This window comes from Hippopotamus amphibius, chromosome 7, assembly GCF_030028045.1.
Source record: "Hippopotamus amphibius kiboko isolate mHipAmp2 chromosome 7, mHipAmp2.hap2, whole genome shotgun sequence".
NCBI lineage: Eukaryota > Metazoa > Chordata > Mammalia > Artiodactyla > Hippopotamidae > Hippopotamus > Hippopotamus amphibius.
In genome coordinates this window covers 40,153,856-40,169,701 of record NC_080192.1, presented here as the reverse complement: position 1 = coordinate 40,169,701, position 15,846 = coordinate 40,153,856, and the positions used below count along the sequence as shown (strand labels likewise).

At 35.8% G+C, this 15,846-nt stretch overlaps 1 protein-coding gene across 3 annotated transcripts in view; it reads left to right on the top strand.

The window, feature by feature from the left end:
• Window positions 1–15,846, top strand: part of NAV3 (neuron navigator 3) — an 826,584-nt gene that overhangs the window by 733,922 nt on the left and 76,816 nt on the right. For 2 of the 3 annotated variants that reach the window (XM_057740848.1, XM_057740849.1), the window contains exons 14-19: window positions 3,158–3,290; window positions 3,957–4,227; window positions 5,152–5,860; window positions 7,880–8,368; window positions 12,135–12,176; window positions 13,586–13,746. In XM_057740848.1, the coding sequence (XP_057596831.1) occupies window positions 3,158–3,290; window positions 3,957–4,227; window positions 5,152–5,860; window positions 7,880–8,368; window positions 12,135–12,176; window positions 13,586–13,746 (1,805 nt within the window). The remainder of the gene's footprint in view (window positions 1–3,157; window positions 3,291–3,956; window positions 4,228–5,151; window positions 5,861–7,879; window positions 8,369–12,134; window positions 12,177–13,585; window positions 13,747–15,846) is intronic. The other variant, XM_057740850.1, reaches the window with a different exon arrangement.

The following is a 15,846-nucleotide window of genomic DNA, read 5'->3' as shown; positions in this document are numbered from 1 at the left end:
AATGGTACATATAAATGATTCATTTGCTTCCCACGCTACCCTGTGAGATAGAGAGGTCAGAATAGCAACTTTAAGTGAACATACTAGCTATACACCTCTAAAAAACGCTCAAGCAAAAGACTTTAATTTTAGGAATCCATTGTGCTTTCCATTACACCAAGATAAATCTGGAAATTTGTTCTTCATGTCTATGATATTTATTAGTTTGATATATTTTTTATTTTTCTACTGAGAGATTGAAACTTTATATCTTTTTAGGGATTCTTTCATTTATATCATTTTAACCACAAAGTCGTTGTATTCATTTGAGACTTTAAATGGTTTTAAAACAAGTGATGTTTTTAAATTCTAGTAAGCGTTGTTGCATTTAACTTTTAGTCACTAATGCTAGGATTTACATTGGTAAAAGCCATTATTAGAAATATTGATTCTATCTTCCTTGCCAGAGAAATAGTTACTTTACAAATATTCATTTCTTAAAAAGGTGAAATTTCCTTTTTGTTTAATTTTGCTCTTTGAGTACTGAATATATTGTGGTATTTCCTAAAAATTCATTTCATATGACTATGAAAGATTACTTCTGCAGTTGCCTTTCTTTTAATCTTAATAAAACATTAGAATTTATTCAATATTTATGTCAGTCATTGCCATAAACAGTAGAAATTCAAAGCAAAATACCCTACAGTCCTGTGCTCAGAAAACTCACAGGCTAAAAGTTCATTTGGATGCACTTTTATAGATGTAGAACGATGCGCTAAATCCAGTGCTATACGTCTGTGCGTAGTATTATGCAGAGGGGAAGCTACCTGATTCATCCCAATAGCGGCAAGTGAAAGGGGCTTCCCAAAGGATGGATGCTAGAACTGCTTTATAAGTGTGGGCTGATCAAGTAGGCAAAGGGGTAGCTTGATCAAAGGCAGAGGTTGGAAATAACGTGATGGTGATGGGAACTGAATGCAGCTCTAAGTCAGAGTGCACAAAGTGAGGCAGAGAATGTAAAGAGTTTAAGCTCAGAAGGTAGGCTAGGACCACATAATGGAAAGCCCCTTATGTCTTTTAAAGGAGCTTGAACTTTGCTTTCGACTAGTGCTGGCCCAGGTGTGTATATTTATAATTTTATGATTATGTGCATGCATCCCTGTAGGAAGATAATATATGTATTATATGGCAAATATAAACAAGAAAAAATGTAAAGGATATGTTAAAGAAGAAATAATTTTTTTAATTATGAATGTATTGGTAGAGGTTTTTAGTTGCAAACTACAGAATCTACTTTATCTAATTTAAGGAATGAAGTAATGTAAGAAGGCTCTTTGAATAATTGGGGTGTTTGGAGAACCAGGCTCTTTGTAGGCCCTTAGCCAACCATAGCTCCAGGGCATCACTGCTTCCTCTCCTGGGCACCTCTGATCCTTGGAACTAGAAACCAAATATCCGCCAGTGTTTACAAGAGAAAAATTGAATGACTGCTACTGTGTTTGCCAGACGATTACTTTTCTCATTTGTGACGCTATGGGTGCATGTGATAGGCCCTGTGTTACATGTCATATCTGTCTCTAAGGGAGTCTGGAAATGTGAGTTTTTTTGCAGTCTACCTTGGGAAGGTAAGATTCATAATGTGGGAAATTATCAAAATAAGATGTAGGGAAGGTATTCAAAACATTTGAGCAGCCACAAATGGCAGGGATTTGCTACAAGTGGTACAAAATGCCCTTTTGCTGTCATTAAAAATACAATTATAATTGGTAACAATATGATTTATAAAGTGTTTGGCCATCATGTTTTATGCTCTCAAGCAAAATATTCACCTAGGGAGGGATCATCATTAACAATATTTTCTGTAAATTCAATTTTCAAATTTTCTTCTTTATAATTACTTTTCTAGGTGGTTTGCTTATATGATCTCCATAAATCACTCTTACTTTGAACATATGATGCGATTCATAAAGTACATGTAACAGAGTAGGAAAAGTTACCGGTTCACCATTCCTTTGTGGTCAGCTTGTGCTTTCGTTACAGATATTCTGTTCAATGTGTGGATTATTTGCAGGTGGTTTTTTTAAGCCACTTGTCTATTTTATGAGACTTAACTTTTGTCGGCATCTAATATCTGTATCCAGTTTGCATGAATTCAATTAATAGAGTGCAGGTGAGCAGCAGTGTATCACAGGAGGCTGAGAACCAGCTAGCCAGTAAGTGAGAGAACCACGGTTCACCCCTTCACCCTGTGGAGCTCCCATTCTCATTCAGGTCACCCAGCTCATCCTACATTACTTCTGCATCTTCTGACACATTGACTAAGTGAGGGTGCCTAAGTTAGCCTGCATATGAATATTAATACAGCCTATTTTATTTGTTCTTCTTTAGATTAAGAACAGATATATGCAGAATTTCAGATATTTTTCTTACGCCCCAAAGGATTACTTTGTGCACCTCACAGAGCAGGTGCATTATGCTTTGGAATCTACCACTTTGGTAAAGAGAAGTCTTTGAAGAGTATCATGTAAGGGAGTGACATGGCCAGATGTGAACTTTTGAGCATTGACCCAGGTTTAGCCGGTGAAGTTTACTGAGACAGACTGAAGGCAGGGAAGGCCAGATAAAGGAGTATTGTATGTTGTCCAGGCCAGAAATCATCAAGTGTGGCAGGAGGAATGATATGACAGAATAAGTCTCAATCTTCAGGAATTGATAACGGGAGTAATTATTGGTAGGAGAAAGAATGAGGAATGATTTTCTGGTTCCTGAATAAAGCACAGTTTTTTGTTTTGTTTTTAATTTTTAAGACAAAGAGTGAATTCTTACATGCTCTGTGACTCCTGATTGCTTTCCCAGGGAAAAAAAGGTTATGGATACTGTTATTCTTTCCTGATGCCATGCAGTATTTGTAGCAGTATTTTCATTCATCTTTAAACAGTCCCCTGGATCTGCTCTAGACACTGATTCTTAACAAACCTCCGATAAGATTATTCTCAGGTTTGTGCTCAATTCTTAATATCATGATTTTCCAAAAGTGGAAAGTGAATATTTTTCATCATAAGATTAAAATAATAATAATTCTCTTCCAATGCGTGATACATGTTAAATGGAAGTATGGTTGACTTTTGCCTTATGCAGCATGTGCTTAGTTTATTGCTGCTGCCTGTCTTATCTTTAGCTGGGATGACAGCAGTTCGGTGAGCAGTGGTCTCAGTGACACCCTGGATAACATCAGCACTGATGACCTGAATACCACGTCCTCGGTCAGCTCTTACTCCAACATCACTGTCCCATCCCTAAAGAACACTCAGGTGAGAATTGTCTTCTGTCTTTTTCCGGTGCTTCTGACAGATTTTTCCCCAAATTATGTTATATCACATTAAAATATAGCATAATCTCTTAATCTGAGGTAATTGCATAAACTGAAGCAGCTCATGTATATATATCTTTTCAATTAATTACAGTCTAACCCAGAAAGCCTTATGTTGCCATATCTTTCTTTATAATAATGATATGTTTGTTTAGAAATCCAAAAATGATTTTAATAGTCTAATATTGGATAGTTCTGGATTCATTTTATATTGATCTTTGAGATACATTGCTGGATCTCTTGGGAATGGTGAATCAAGAATGAATATTAGATAATTAAGTTTTATCTTGTCTTACTTTTCCTTGTTAGATTTGACATAGAAAATGTCTTCCTCTCTGGAGTGTTTAATTGGGGTTTTCCGCACATATTTCTTCTGACATTCTTTAATATGTGCAAGTGAGAATTATAGGGCTAAAATTAATGAAACTTAAAATGAAGACAGAGATAAAAATAGAGGAGTCTTTGGAACTCTTTTGAAATACAAATCACTGCTTCTTCTTCTTCTTTTTTTTTTTTTTAACCAGTTTTCTGAAAGGACATTTCAGGGCCTAATTCACACTTGATAGATTTTTCTGCACAAAGTTTTTCTGTCCTATTTTCTTAATAGCTGAAGACAGATTCAGAGAAACGATCTGCAGCAGATGAGCCCTGGGATAGTACCGAGGAGCTGAAAAAAACCGAGGAGGACTTTGATAGCCATGGGGATGGAGGTGGCAAGTGGAAGGGCGTTTCCTCTGGACTTCCTGAAGACCCTGAGAAGGCAGGGCAGAAAGCCTCCCTGTCTGTCTCACAGACAGGCTCCTGGAGAAGAGGCATGTCAGCCCAAGGAGGAGCGCCATCGAGGCAAAAAGCTGGCACCAGTGCGCTCAAGACCCCTGGTAGGCTTGTCATCTGGCAGCTGTTATGCCAAATTGTTTTATTGTTTCCATTCGATCTTTGTTGTCTTTAATAGTAGCTTTTCATAATTAAATCAGATTTTTCTTCATATAGTTAAATACTTTTTTCTGTCTAAATTTCACATGCTTTATAATATGCATCCACATGAATATAACATTCCAGGCATCCTCTAGAGGGCGTCATCACAATTTGGTGAGTGTCTATTTTGCCAGTCGCTTCTGGCCATGAGGAAATAAAATAAGCCTGCTTATTAGTAAACATAAGATGGCTTTCATTCTGGCTTTCTTATGAAAGTTTGGAATATTTATGTTACCGCTGCACCTACGTTTCACTTCCAACTCTGAGAGACAAGAGCAATCACACGAATCTAATGGGTTGGAAGGCTGGAGATTTGAAACATCATTTCTGAATTAGACTTGACGAAAAAAGAGTGAAAGAATTCTGCAAATTGTGCCATCCTTTTTTTTAGAAAGAGTCTCTCCCTATTTTTAAAATGGTTCCTCATTTTAAACAGTGCCACCTGAAGTACCGATGTAACAGGGTGCTCCAAATACAACTATCTCATAGGTATTCAAATAAATTCTTTTTCGCGCACTTAGTTTAATGAGATTAAGTGCTGTCTTTATAAAGGAAGAGAGTTGCAAGATGTAAGGCAATAATAAATAGCAAAAATACGTTTTCATTTTATCTCGATCTCTTGTCACTTTCCTCTAGCAGCCATATTTTTATAGCTTTGTAGTTAATCCTCTGAATATATTGAGTACATGCCTATTTAAATCTGAAACAATGAATACTTAGGAATTGAAGTAATATAAAGGTGTATTCACATTTTACAATCTGTTTAAAGAAATATTGTGAAGTCAAAATGCACAGGCACATAAATTTGTGTATTTTTCACTCATTAGGGAAAACTGATGATGCCAAAGCTTCTGAGAAAGGGAAGACTCCCCTGAAAGGATCATCTTTACAGCGGTCTCCTTCAGATGCAGGAAAAAGCAGTGGAGATGAGGGGAAAAAGCCCCCCTCGGGCATTGGAAGATCAACGGCCACTGGCTCTTTTGGATTTAAGAAGCCAAGTGGAGTAGGCGCCTCTGCCATGATCACAAGCAGTGGAGCCACCATAACAAGCGGCTCGGCCACACTGGGTAAAATCCCCAAATCTGCTGCCATTGGTGGGAAGTCAAATGCAGGGAGAAAAACCAGTTTGGATGGTTCACAGAATCAGGACGATGTTGGGCTCCATGTTAGCTCAAAGACTTCCCTGCAGTACCGCAGCCTGCCCCGCCCATCCAAATCCAGCACCAGTGGCATTCCTGGCCGAGGTGGCCACAGATCCAGCACCAGCAGTATCGATTCCAACGTCAGCAGCAAGTCAGCTGGTGCCACCACCTCGAAACTGAGAGAACCCACGAAGATCGGCTCAGGGCGCTCGAGTCCCGTCACTGTCAACCAGACAGACAAGGAAAAGGAAAAAGTAGCAGTCTCAGATTCAGAGAGTGTTTCTTTGTCAGGTTCCCCCAAATCCAGCCCCACATCTGCTAGTGCCTGTGGGACACAAGGGCTCAGGCAGCCAGGGTCCAAGTATCCTGACATCGCCTCACCTACATTTCGAAGGTAAGAGAGCGTAAAATGATGATGGGAAAATATAAAATGCTATGTCGTAGGATATATGAATGTCCTGTATCCGATCCTATAAAAGATATATATCCTACACATATATATCCTAAGTATATATCTTCTATGATGCATATATCTTAGAATCTTTTATTCAGTTTCTGAGTACAATGAGTTTTAAGAAGCTGATGATATAAATAGCTAGTGGGAAAAAAAAAACTGCTCATTTTGAGAAATGCCTCAACTTTGCAGTTTCACTATTGTTGTCATGTTAGCAACACAAATAGCATTTATGAGAGACTTAAAAGCAGATGGCGATACCTAGGGGGAATGATAAAATAGTAGCCTGTAAAATTTCCATAGATTTTCATCTTTCCACGGTTAAAAATAAAATAGAATGAAACAGGTCTTTAGCACTACGGGTGTTCATTTCTAATGTTTATGTCGTCTTGCTGGCTCTAATGAGCTGACGATCATGAATGTGGGTGAAATTCTGTCCCCCGTACAGTGCCGGCTCACAGTGCACAGGCTTACGTACTGCCACATCTTGACGTACGTATGAAAAGTCAAGGTATGGTATGGTTGACAGAATTTGAAAACCTTCGGATCTTTGATACAGGATTATAACTAAGGAATGAGCTCGGTTTTATACCTCCTCCTCAGCTTTCTGTGATTTGACTCTGATAAGCGGCAGGACTTGGTTTCTGTGCTGGGATTGGATATGCGGGATTCTGCTTCAAGATATCACTGTTTTAAAATACTGATGTGTTTTAAGTGGCAGGAAAATCCATACACTTAAAGACTTGGGACAAATAGTTAAACCTCTCTGGGTCTGCCTCCTCATCTATGAAATGATATAGTATGATTTATCGTTCATTACATGTTAAGCATTCTTAATGTTTTTATTATACTGACTAAACCAAGAACCTTGATATCTGGGAGAGAGAGGATCTGGAAGCACTTACTTTTACATTTCAAGCAATCTCAGATACATGATTGTTTGAAAAACCTAGAGGTTTTGTATTTCCCAGTAGGAATATTAATCCTGAAGAACTGATTTTTTGAAATGTTGATGCTCATAGGAAAGAATAAATAAATATTTCTGTCGCTTAAGTAAAAGCCAATAGTGCCCTCCAGTGGCCCATTACCTATGAAACAATTTCTCATATTCGTCATAAAATATTTCACTATAGGAAATACGAATTCCATTGCAACTTAATTAGTAATCATTATGCCATTACTTCATATCACTTTAGTTCCATATTTACATAAATTTGATTATATCATCTGCTTCATTTACAAAACTAAAATGTTTTCTGAACTAAACTCCAACATCTGACTTAGCACCAATCATGTTTCAAATCACTATTACAGATACGTATTTGAATAGCACTGGCAACTGACATAAAACCCTGTGGTCTTTCTTGGGGAAAATACAGACAAACCGTGTCACTGTCAGTATCCAATATTCTTTCTAACCAACTGCTCTCTGACAGTCACTCAGGCCACCAGCTCTACAACATAACCTCCTAAACTTTGCCTTAAGCTTTCCTTTTAGATTTTGAATAAACTGTTAAAATGAAAAGAAAAGAAAAAAGAAAAGAAAAATCATTTACATGTTATATACCGAATGCGTAGAAGTTGTTTCATTATAATGGTTCTGTAAATAGGTAGCAGCAAGTATGTGCAAACTATTTAATTTTTGCAAAAGAGTCTCATGATCACTTAATTGTGAAAACCAGGGACTTTCATGTTTGATGTACAGTTTCTTTTGTTTGGCCCACATCCCCCCCACCACCGGGGTGGCAGCCCAGCCCGACTTACCCTTATGGCAATATGAGAGATTTTTGGCACTAGATTAAGAAGTTCAAGCTTATCAAGTTCATTAACATAGAGACAGGAAGTGCTCGGTAGCTAGGTCCACCAAAGCACTCTTGGCTCTATGTACTGTAACCCTAATATTAAATGTGGATATTAGTTTCTCGGAACAACTGAAGTTGTTATTTGTTTTTCTTTTAGGTTGTTTGGTGCCAAGGCAGGTGGCAAATCTGCCTCTGCACCTAATACTGAGGGTGTGAAATCCTCCTCTGTAATGCCCAGTCCTAGTACCACATTAGCGCGACAAGGCAGTCTGGAGTCACCGTCGTCTGGTACGGGCAGCATGGGCAGTGCTGGTGGGCTAAGTGGCAGCAGCAGCCCTCTCTTCAATAAACCCTCAGACTTAACTACAGATGTTATAAGCTTAAGTCACTCGTTGGCTTCCAGCCCAGCATCGGTTCACTCTTTCACATCAGGTGGTCTCGTGTGGGCTGCCAATCTCAGCAGTTCCTCTGCTGGCAGCAAGGACACTCCGAGCTACCAGTCCATGACTAGCCTCCATACGAGCTCTGAGTCCATTGACCTCCCCCTCAGCCACCATGGCTCTCTGTCTGGACTGACCACAGGCACTCACGAGGTGCAGAGCCTGCTCATGAGAACGGGTAGTGTGAGATCTACTCTCTCAGAAAGGTGAGCTCTCCTGGAGGCGCTGATGAAGTCCTCACCCCCTCCTCCCCCGCATTGTGCCTACCCTTCCCTCCCCCCATTCAATTCCCTTGATTTCAGTGTGAGTGCCACTTTGCAGAGGGACGTCGGGTTGATGAGACTGGGCCTTTTATTTGGTCTTATTACCAAGTTTGTAGAAGGAAAAACCCATTAAGGATCCATAAAAAAATTGAATAATTAGTTTCTAATATGAATGCATGCATATATACCCAATAGGCAATTTAAAAAAATTTGAAGCATGTGTTTATGTATTGAATGATGTTTTCTCAAGACATGTCAGTGATTTGGCTTGAGCTTCAGGACAACACAGCTCCTTAGGATAATTTAAGCATTTTAAAGACCAAATTTAAAAAAAAAGAAAAAGAAAAGAAAAAAAAACAAATTTAAATGGATTCTATAATTATGCTCAGAGTAAAATGTTCAATTGGCTTTATTAGCATTTCTATGGAAAAATAGCAAATGGATCACTGGGAATCCTAGTTGAATTGGAAAAAAAGATCAGTTGTCAGATATGAATTCTTAGAGAAAATTACAACACTGGTGACATTTTTATTAGGCCCTTTAAAAATTACACATTACAAGGTGTTTCTCATTGATTTAATGAATTACTATTTTCTTTTAAATTTAAAATGAAGACTGTAATGAGGCATTCCTTACCTAATATACTTATCAGAAAGCATTGCTGTTGACCAAAATGGCTGTAAATTCTCTTCCCTAAAAAATCCCTTTCTCAGACATTTTGGTACTGACTCTTTCCCCCAGGCACATGTCTTAAAACTGCCCCATTTTTCCTGATGAACTTAATGCTGTTTGTTTCTTGGAATGTCTAAAGCTTTAAAAAATGGCCTTGCCTGTATATCTTAATTGTGTTATTTTTGAAAGCACCACTGGTCACTGAAAACTCCTGATACCTTTCCCAAACTTTTGTTCAGTCTATTATCAATGTTGACATATCATCTCAAACTAGTCATCCTGCAGATAAGTTATTTATTTGTTAAACAGAATCACCCTCCAAAATACTGGTTATTTTTTAATCATGAATATGACTGCAACAAGTTGACCATTTAGCCATCAACCTATTTCTTTGGCATTCATACATTAAAAACACAGAAAAATGGTCAAGTAACTATTTATAACCAAGTAACCCTCAAATAAAACCAGATATTAAGATTGATGAGTTTTATAGCTGCAACATGAATGCAGTGTTAATATTTTACTTTGATCTATGTTGTAGCATAAGTCAGTATATATATATATTTTTTTCACTATAGAAATACACTGGCAAATATACAGTTACTTATTCTCAGTAAGCAAATCTTTTTTTTGTTTTGTTTTTCAGTCTTTAAAGTACACCAGTTTTATATATGGGAGTGTTCTATTATCATAAATAGCCAGATAAACAATTTTTCTAAAATAAACTTTAATTTTGAGTAAATGAATGTTTTGCCCTTGATTCTTAGTAAAATATGTAAAATATATTGATGAATATTGAACTGTGAAAAGCAAATTACCTTCATAGGTATATAATATAAACGTTAGTTTCTTCCACTAAATTACTGGATTGAAATACTTTTTTGATGTAAGAAGTGGTACTTCTTCTTTCTTGTGAACAAAATTGCAAGCAATAGCAATTTATTCTAATCCTTTAAAGTTCACCCAAAGAACTTTATGATCCCTTGAAGAGAAAATTAGATCCTATCAGAGATCCTGGTTTAATTATAATTAAGTCTGCAGAATGTTGGGAACACTAAGGAAACCAAACGTTTAGCCATGCCTAAGAGAAAATGTGCCAAAGTGTGAATATTTAAGATGAAGCAAATAGGAGGGTAACATAGAGGTATATGTAAGTTCATGACTTACCTGTTAATCTACAATTTTAGAAGACTTTATTGATATTCATTATTCTAGTACTATTGAATATGTAGTTTTTCATACAGATTTTAATTTTGGTCTAAATTTCTTCTCATTAAAATGTCATAAATAAATAAACAAATAAATTATTTAACAATTTTGCCTCTAACTGCTCTAGATCATTGGCAGCCTTTGGCTATAACTAGTTCGCATTTGGGGTTTTGTTTTGTTTTGTTTTTTGTGACCAAACCTTAAAAATAAAGTTGTAGCCACCTTTAAAATTTTCTGGCTTATTTTTAAATATCAGGTCTGGCTCCCCTGCCTTTACAATCCTGCTGCGAAACAATGCCTATCCTCTTCAGACTGTTGGTTAAAATTCCTCCTTTACTCATTTCCACTGCTTGCTTGGCCCCTGCAGGCATATGAGTTTTCAACCTTTCAGGGTTTGTGAAAAATGTGTATATTATAAAATCATTAATATCCTTATTCAAATAGATAGTTATACTTAAAGTTTTAACTTCTATTGGTAAACTTAAATTTTTTTCTAATTTTTCTTTCACTAAATTTTCTGCATCATACAAACATACAGTGTTTATACAATTAACATGGGGAAAACAATGCCCATTTTTAATGTACTCTGCAATGTTAAAATGTAATAAATTTGCACACATGGAAGAGATAATCTTTAAAATGTCTTATAACTAAATGCTTCAGCACAATGTCATTCATATTTAGAGGTCTCTTGTATTTGTTCAGTATGGTTCCTTTTTGTTTGTCGGTTTATCCATACTACTAAAAACACAAGGTAGATGCTAGAACTGGCCTCTGCACAATACAGTAATTACCCTATATGGACATTCCCAGTACGTAAAGTAAAATTTATATGATGCTCTTGGATGCCTTCTATTGCAGTGCTAAATAATGGAGTATACATAGAAGAAAACATTTTAGCTTTGATTTTGAGTGATTAAATTTCAAGTCAGTGTGTGTGCATTCATGTTATATCATCCCCATTATGCATATCCTGTGTATTTAATTTTGGTCATTTGAGGTTCTAATGGAAGAGAGGTATCATTCTGCAAATTCAAATTAATTTTATTATTTGGTTGTCTACATGCCAGAGATTATAACAGAAATCCCTAGACTTGTCCCACTTAGTTGTTGACACCCGCTTCCTCTATTTTGAGGGAGGCCACTTCTCATTTTCTCAAACATATTCTTTCTTCCCCTTTTAGGACCAATTGAGAATTTTTTAGAATAGAGGCTGAAAACCTATAGCCCTTTAAACTTCTAGTTTATAATTTCTAAAAGGTGGTGTAGTTTAACTTCATTAAAATATTTAAGTGATGCCAGAAACATTGTGTTTCAAACAGATACTATGTATTATTTTTATGTGTAAATAGAAATACATCTGCCTTCATTTTTATTAAAGATCATTTAAATACAAAAAAATAAGTATTAAAAGATGATTTACACCTTCTCTGTCCCTTGGAACATGCTACTTTAACTTAGGCAGAGATCTTTCTCACTTTTGCCTCTGAGATTCTCTTGCTTATGAAATCATAGCAGAAGTATAGCCATTTGCATGGGGAAGGAAAGCCTACCATAGCACTAGGTAAATAGAATCTACAGGAGAATTATGTTAATACGTAATTTAATCTATCTTCTAACAGACCTATCCCTAAATTATCATTGAATGTGTTACAGCAGTGGACATCTGATCTCCTTTGGTTGACCTTTTCCAATGAGTTAAGCATTAAATATGTGTTACAAAAAAACCTTTTTTTGTGTAATTCAAACAGAGAACCATTTATGTTGGATGTGTAATTTGGAAGTTTTGTTTACATTATGTCCTTAGGGGTTTTCTTTGTTTTAACAGCATGCAGCTTGACAGAAATACACTACCCAAAAAGGGACTAAGGTATATATTTCTCTCAGCACAATTGCTGCCTTTCTCTGTTGTTATGTAAACTTTTTGTGCTGTCTCTTTACTTCTTTCTTTCTTTGTTTGCAAAGAAGCAACTGACATCGAGGATGAAATTACTTTTAATCCTGATGTTTTCTCTGGCCTGAGGAGTTGGTGAGATGGCCCTCAGGTAGAGATTTTGGTAAAGGCCAAAACTCAGTAAATTAAATCTAATGTAAAAGCCATTATTTGGGGGGCAGCAACTCTTAGTAGAATTCAGAACTCACTTCTGAAAATTAAAATAAAGTTTAAATTTTCCTAACATTTGCATCTTGGAGGCATATGCATACAAAACCTCAACCCACGTATACTCTACAGATGTGGCCAATGAATGTTGAAAGGTTGAGCGTTGCTCTAATTTGAATAAAAAAAAAAAACCAAAAAACACAACATTTTCAATGTCAGATGACAAATACTGTAATTAAGGTACAATTTTTAAAGAACCCTTTTAGTAAAAATTCAAAAGAGCTTTACTTTCTATTTCTCAGGAGTACAAGTATCTATCAGATCAATATAGATATGAATTAGTCTAGTATTACATAATAATACCAAAATAATTATTCAGTTCATCATAAAAAATAAAATGAAAATTTAATGTATGGCCCTCCTTTACTGTACACTTTTATCTAATGAAAGACATAGAATGAACTATGAATAGAGACATAACACTATACAAACATAAGTTGACTGCTCTTCAGTACTAAGAATCTACTTACTCTGATAAAAGCGAATTCTGGCCAAAAAGGTCTTTCTCTGTTATCCTCCTTCTCTCCACTTCCTTAGCAAGAGCAAACAGCTTGCAATTATTCCATTCTAAGATTTCATTCCAGAAATTTATTCTCAAATAAAGTAAGCCCATTTCTTTCTCTGTTTTAAAAATAATGCAGACATGGTGTCAAGTGGCATTTTAACCAAATAAATGCTTTTCCTTTTTTTTAAAAAAGATCTGTCAATTTGTGTTCTAGTTCCTATGTCTTTCTGTGAGCATCACTCCAGTCCCTTGACTTCTGACCTACTACTGTCCACCGTATTTAGTCTGTATTTTCACCCTCTTCATAGCCTTCTAAACACTGTGCTTTGAGCCCTTCTCAATTAACCTGGCTGTCTGCTTGTTGCTTATGATTTTGAACTACATATCTCACAGAAGCATAATTTTCTTTTCAAAATCCTTATTTTTTTTTTCCTGTGAGATTCAAACAGATGGTGTCAAATCATCTGGAAGAACTAAGCAATTATAATTAGATTCAATCTGTTTGAGAATGTTGTTCAGTCTGAATAGTAAGCTCCTCTCAATTGTTTTCTCATCCTGATATTGCCTTGCCCTTGCAGATGTGCTGAAGTGTCTTAGCTATGCTGTTTTGCAGATATACCCCATCATCTCGGCAGGCCAACCAAGAAGAAGGCAAAGAATGGTTACGCTCCCATTCTACTGGAGGGCTGCAGGATACTGGCAACCAGTCGCCCCTGGTCTCCCCTTCTGCCATGTCATCTTCTGCAACGGGAAAATATCACTTTTCCAACTTGGGTAAAATATTCTAAAACATCAGTTTCATCTTGCTCCTTTCACCACCTACTCTCCCAGGAGCCCTGGCATCTCTCCATAAAATTGTTCATTTAAAGAAGTGATAAAGACACCTTAACAGTAACCTTTTATTTGTATGCTTACTGTCCGCAAAATAATTCCAAACATTCTGCAGTTTATTGCTCATGACAACAAGTTAACATAGGTAATACTGTTGTTATTTTGTAGTCTAAGATCCAGAGGCAAAAAGAGATTATTTGACTTAAAAAAAAAGTCTCACTGCTTCTAAAGGGGCAGAGGCAGCAAGTGATGCCAGCACACCTGACTTTAAGCCTAGGGGTTTTCTCAGAGTCCTCTTAAAAACCATAAAACACCTCCTTATTTTCTGTTTAGTTTTTTTTTTTATCCTCATAGGAAAATTATCTTTTTGTAGAAAAATAGAAAATAGAAATAATTAGGAAGAAGAATGTGATTCTATGACTTCATGATCATTTTTTTTATCATTTTAAAGTTAAAACTCTCCTTAAAATGCATATGAGAATTCCTATTAAGATAAAACCCTGTGAACATTTTTAGATAAATTTAATGAAAAGAAATGACTGTTTGAACCATTGGATTACTTTGTTTTTAGCATAATTTGTATGAAGTATAAAATCATTTGTGTAAATGTCATTGAAAACACAAGAAAGTGACAAAATAATGAAAGTCTAAACGTGCTAGTTATCATTTAATAGATCTAATGCTTTTAAAAATAGATTTCTTTTCTATAAAGTCACATATTAAATAGTTTCATTATTTCTTTCTCTTTTCACTTGAGAAATGTTTCTGTAATGATAGACCAAGAGAGTGTCCAAATTCTTTAATAATTTGGACTTTCCAACTTTCCGCCCTGTTGGGATAGTCAAGGCTATTTCTCTTCTATTGTAACTATTCCTGCTATATAGAATAGAGCTTTTGGCAATGAAAAAAAAACAGTTATTTTGTTCATGGTTCCATATGCACTAATGAATATATATTAAACACCAAGTTTTTGTTGCTAAACCTGCACAACGATGAGACTTCTTTGCCTTACAATGGCAAAGGGTGGTATAACTTTGAGTTGTAATTATAAAACACAGCAGGAGGCTTAAAACTTTGACTTCAAAAAATGAAATGAAAATGTTTTTATAGAGTCATAGGCATATGACACAAAATCTAAATTTATGCAACATTGGAATCAAACCCGTTTGATTCTCCTAGTTTGCTGAGTTTTCTGGGTATCTCATGTCTCCTGTCAATCTTTTCATTAATTGACATTAATTTGAGTATTTGAATCCTTACTCCATTATTTTCCCATTATTATTTCCCATGATTCAATCTATTTATTCCATTTTTCTTTGAGAAGAAAAAACTCACTACCTACTATGTCTGATCTTAACAAAGTCATTTAACCTCAATTTTCTCATCTGTTGAGTGGATCCATAATACCTAGGTTATATTGTGAGGCATGACTAATGTGTGCAAAGACACAGGAGGCTTTCAGACTTGGTGGACTCTGCTACATCATCATTTTTATTGGAAAGACATGTGTTACACTGTCAGAGACAATTGCAGTAGATTTCAAATTGATCTTACTGCCTCTATGTTCATATCTCTCAACGTTTTCACCCTGTGGGACTTATGAAGAAAGATCTTCCCACTTCCCCAACACACTGTCATGTGCTATGCATATTTTATAAGCATATGTGGATTCAAATCAGGCATTCTGAGATCTCTATGCTGTATTATTTTATAAGAGAAAAAAATGACATTTTAAAACCATGAAAATTACTTTTAAAGAGTTTTGGTTGTATTTCCAGATTACTGGAACTTATATTTATTAGGCAAGAAAGCAGATACTATTAAAATGCAGTCATAAGTGAGTTACTTTATTATTAAATTTAAAAAATACATCAAAGGTAACTCTTTAATTTGAATATGGTAGTGTTGTACGGCATTTTACTTTGGTCATCACTTGTTTTCAATTTGATCATTATTTTTTCTGAATGATCGGTAAGATAAGTGTTTATTACTAACATACAAGAGTTGTGGTATCCATGTTCTTTTTATCCTTACCCATTAAAA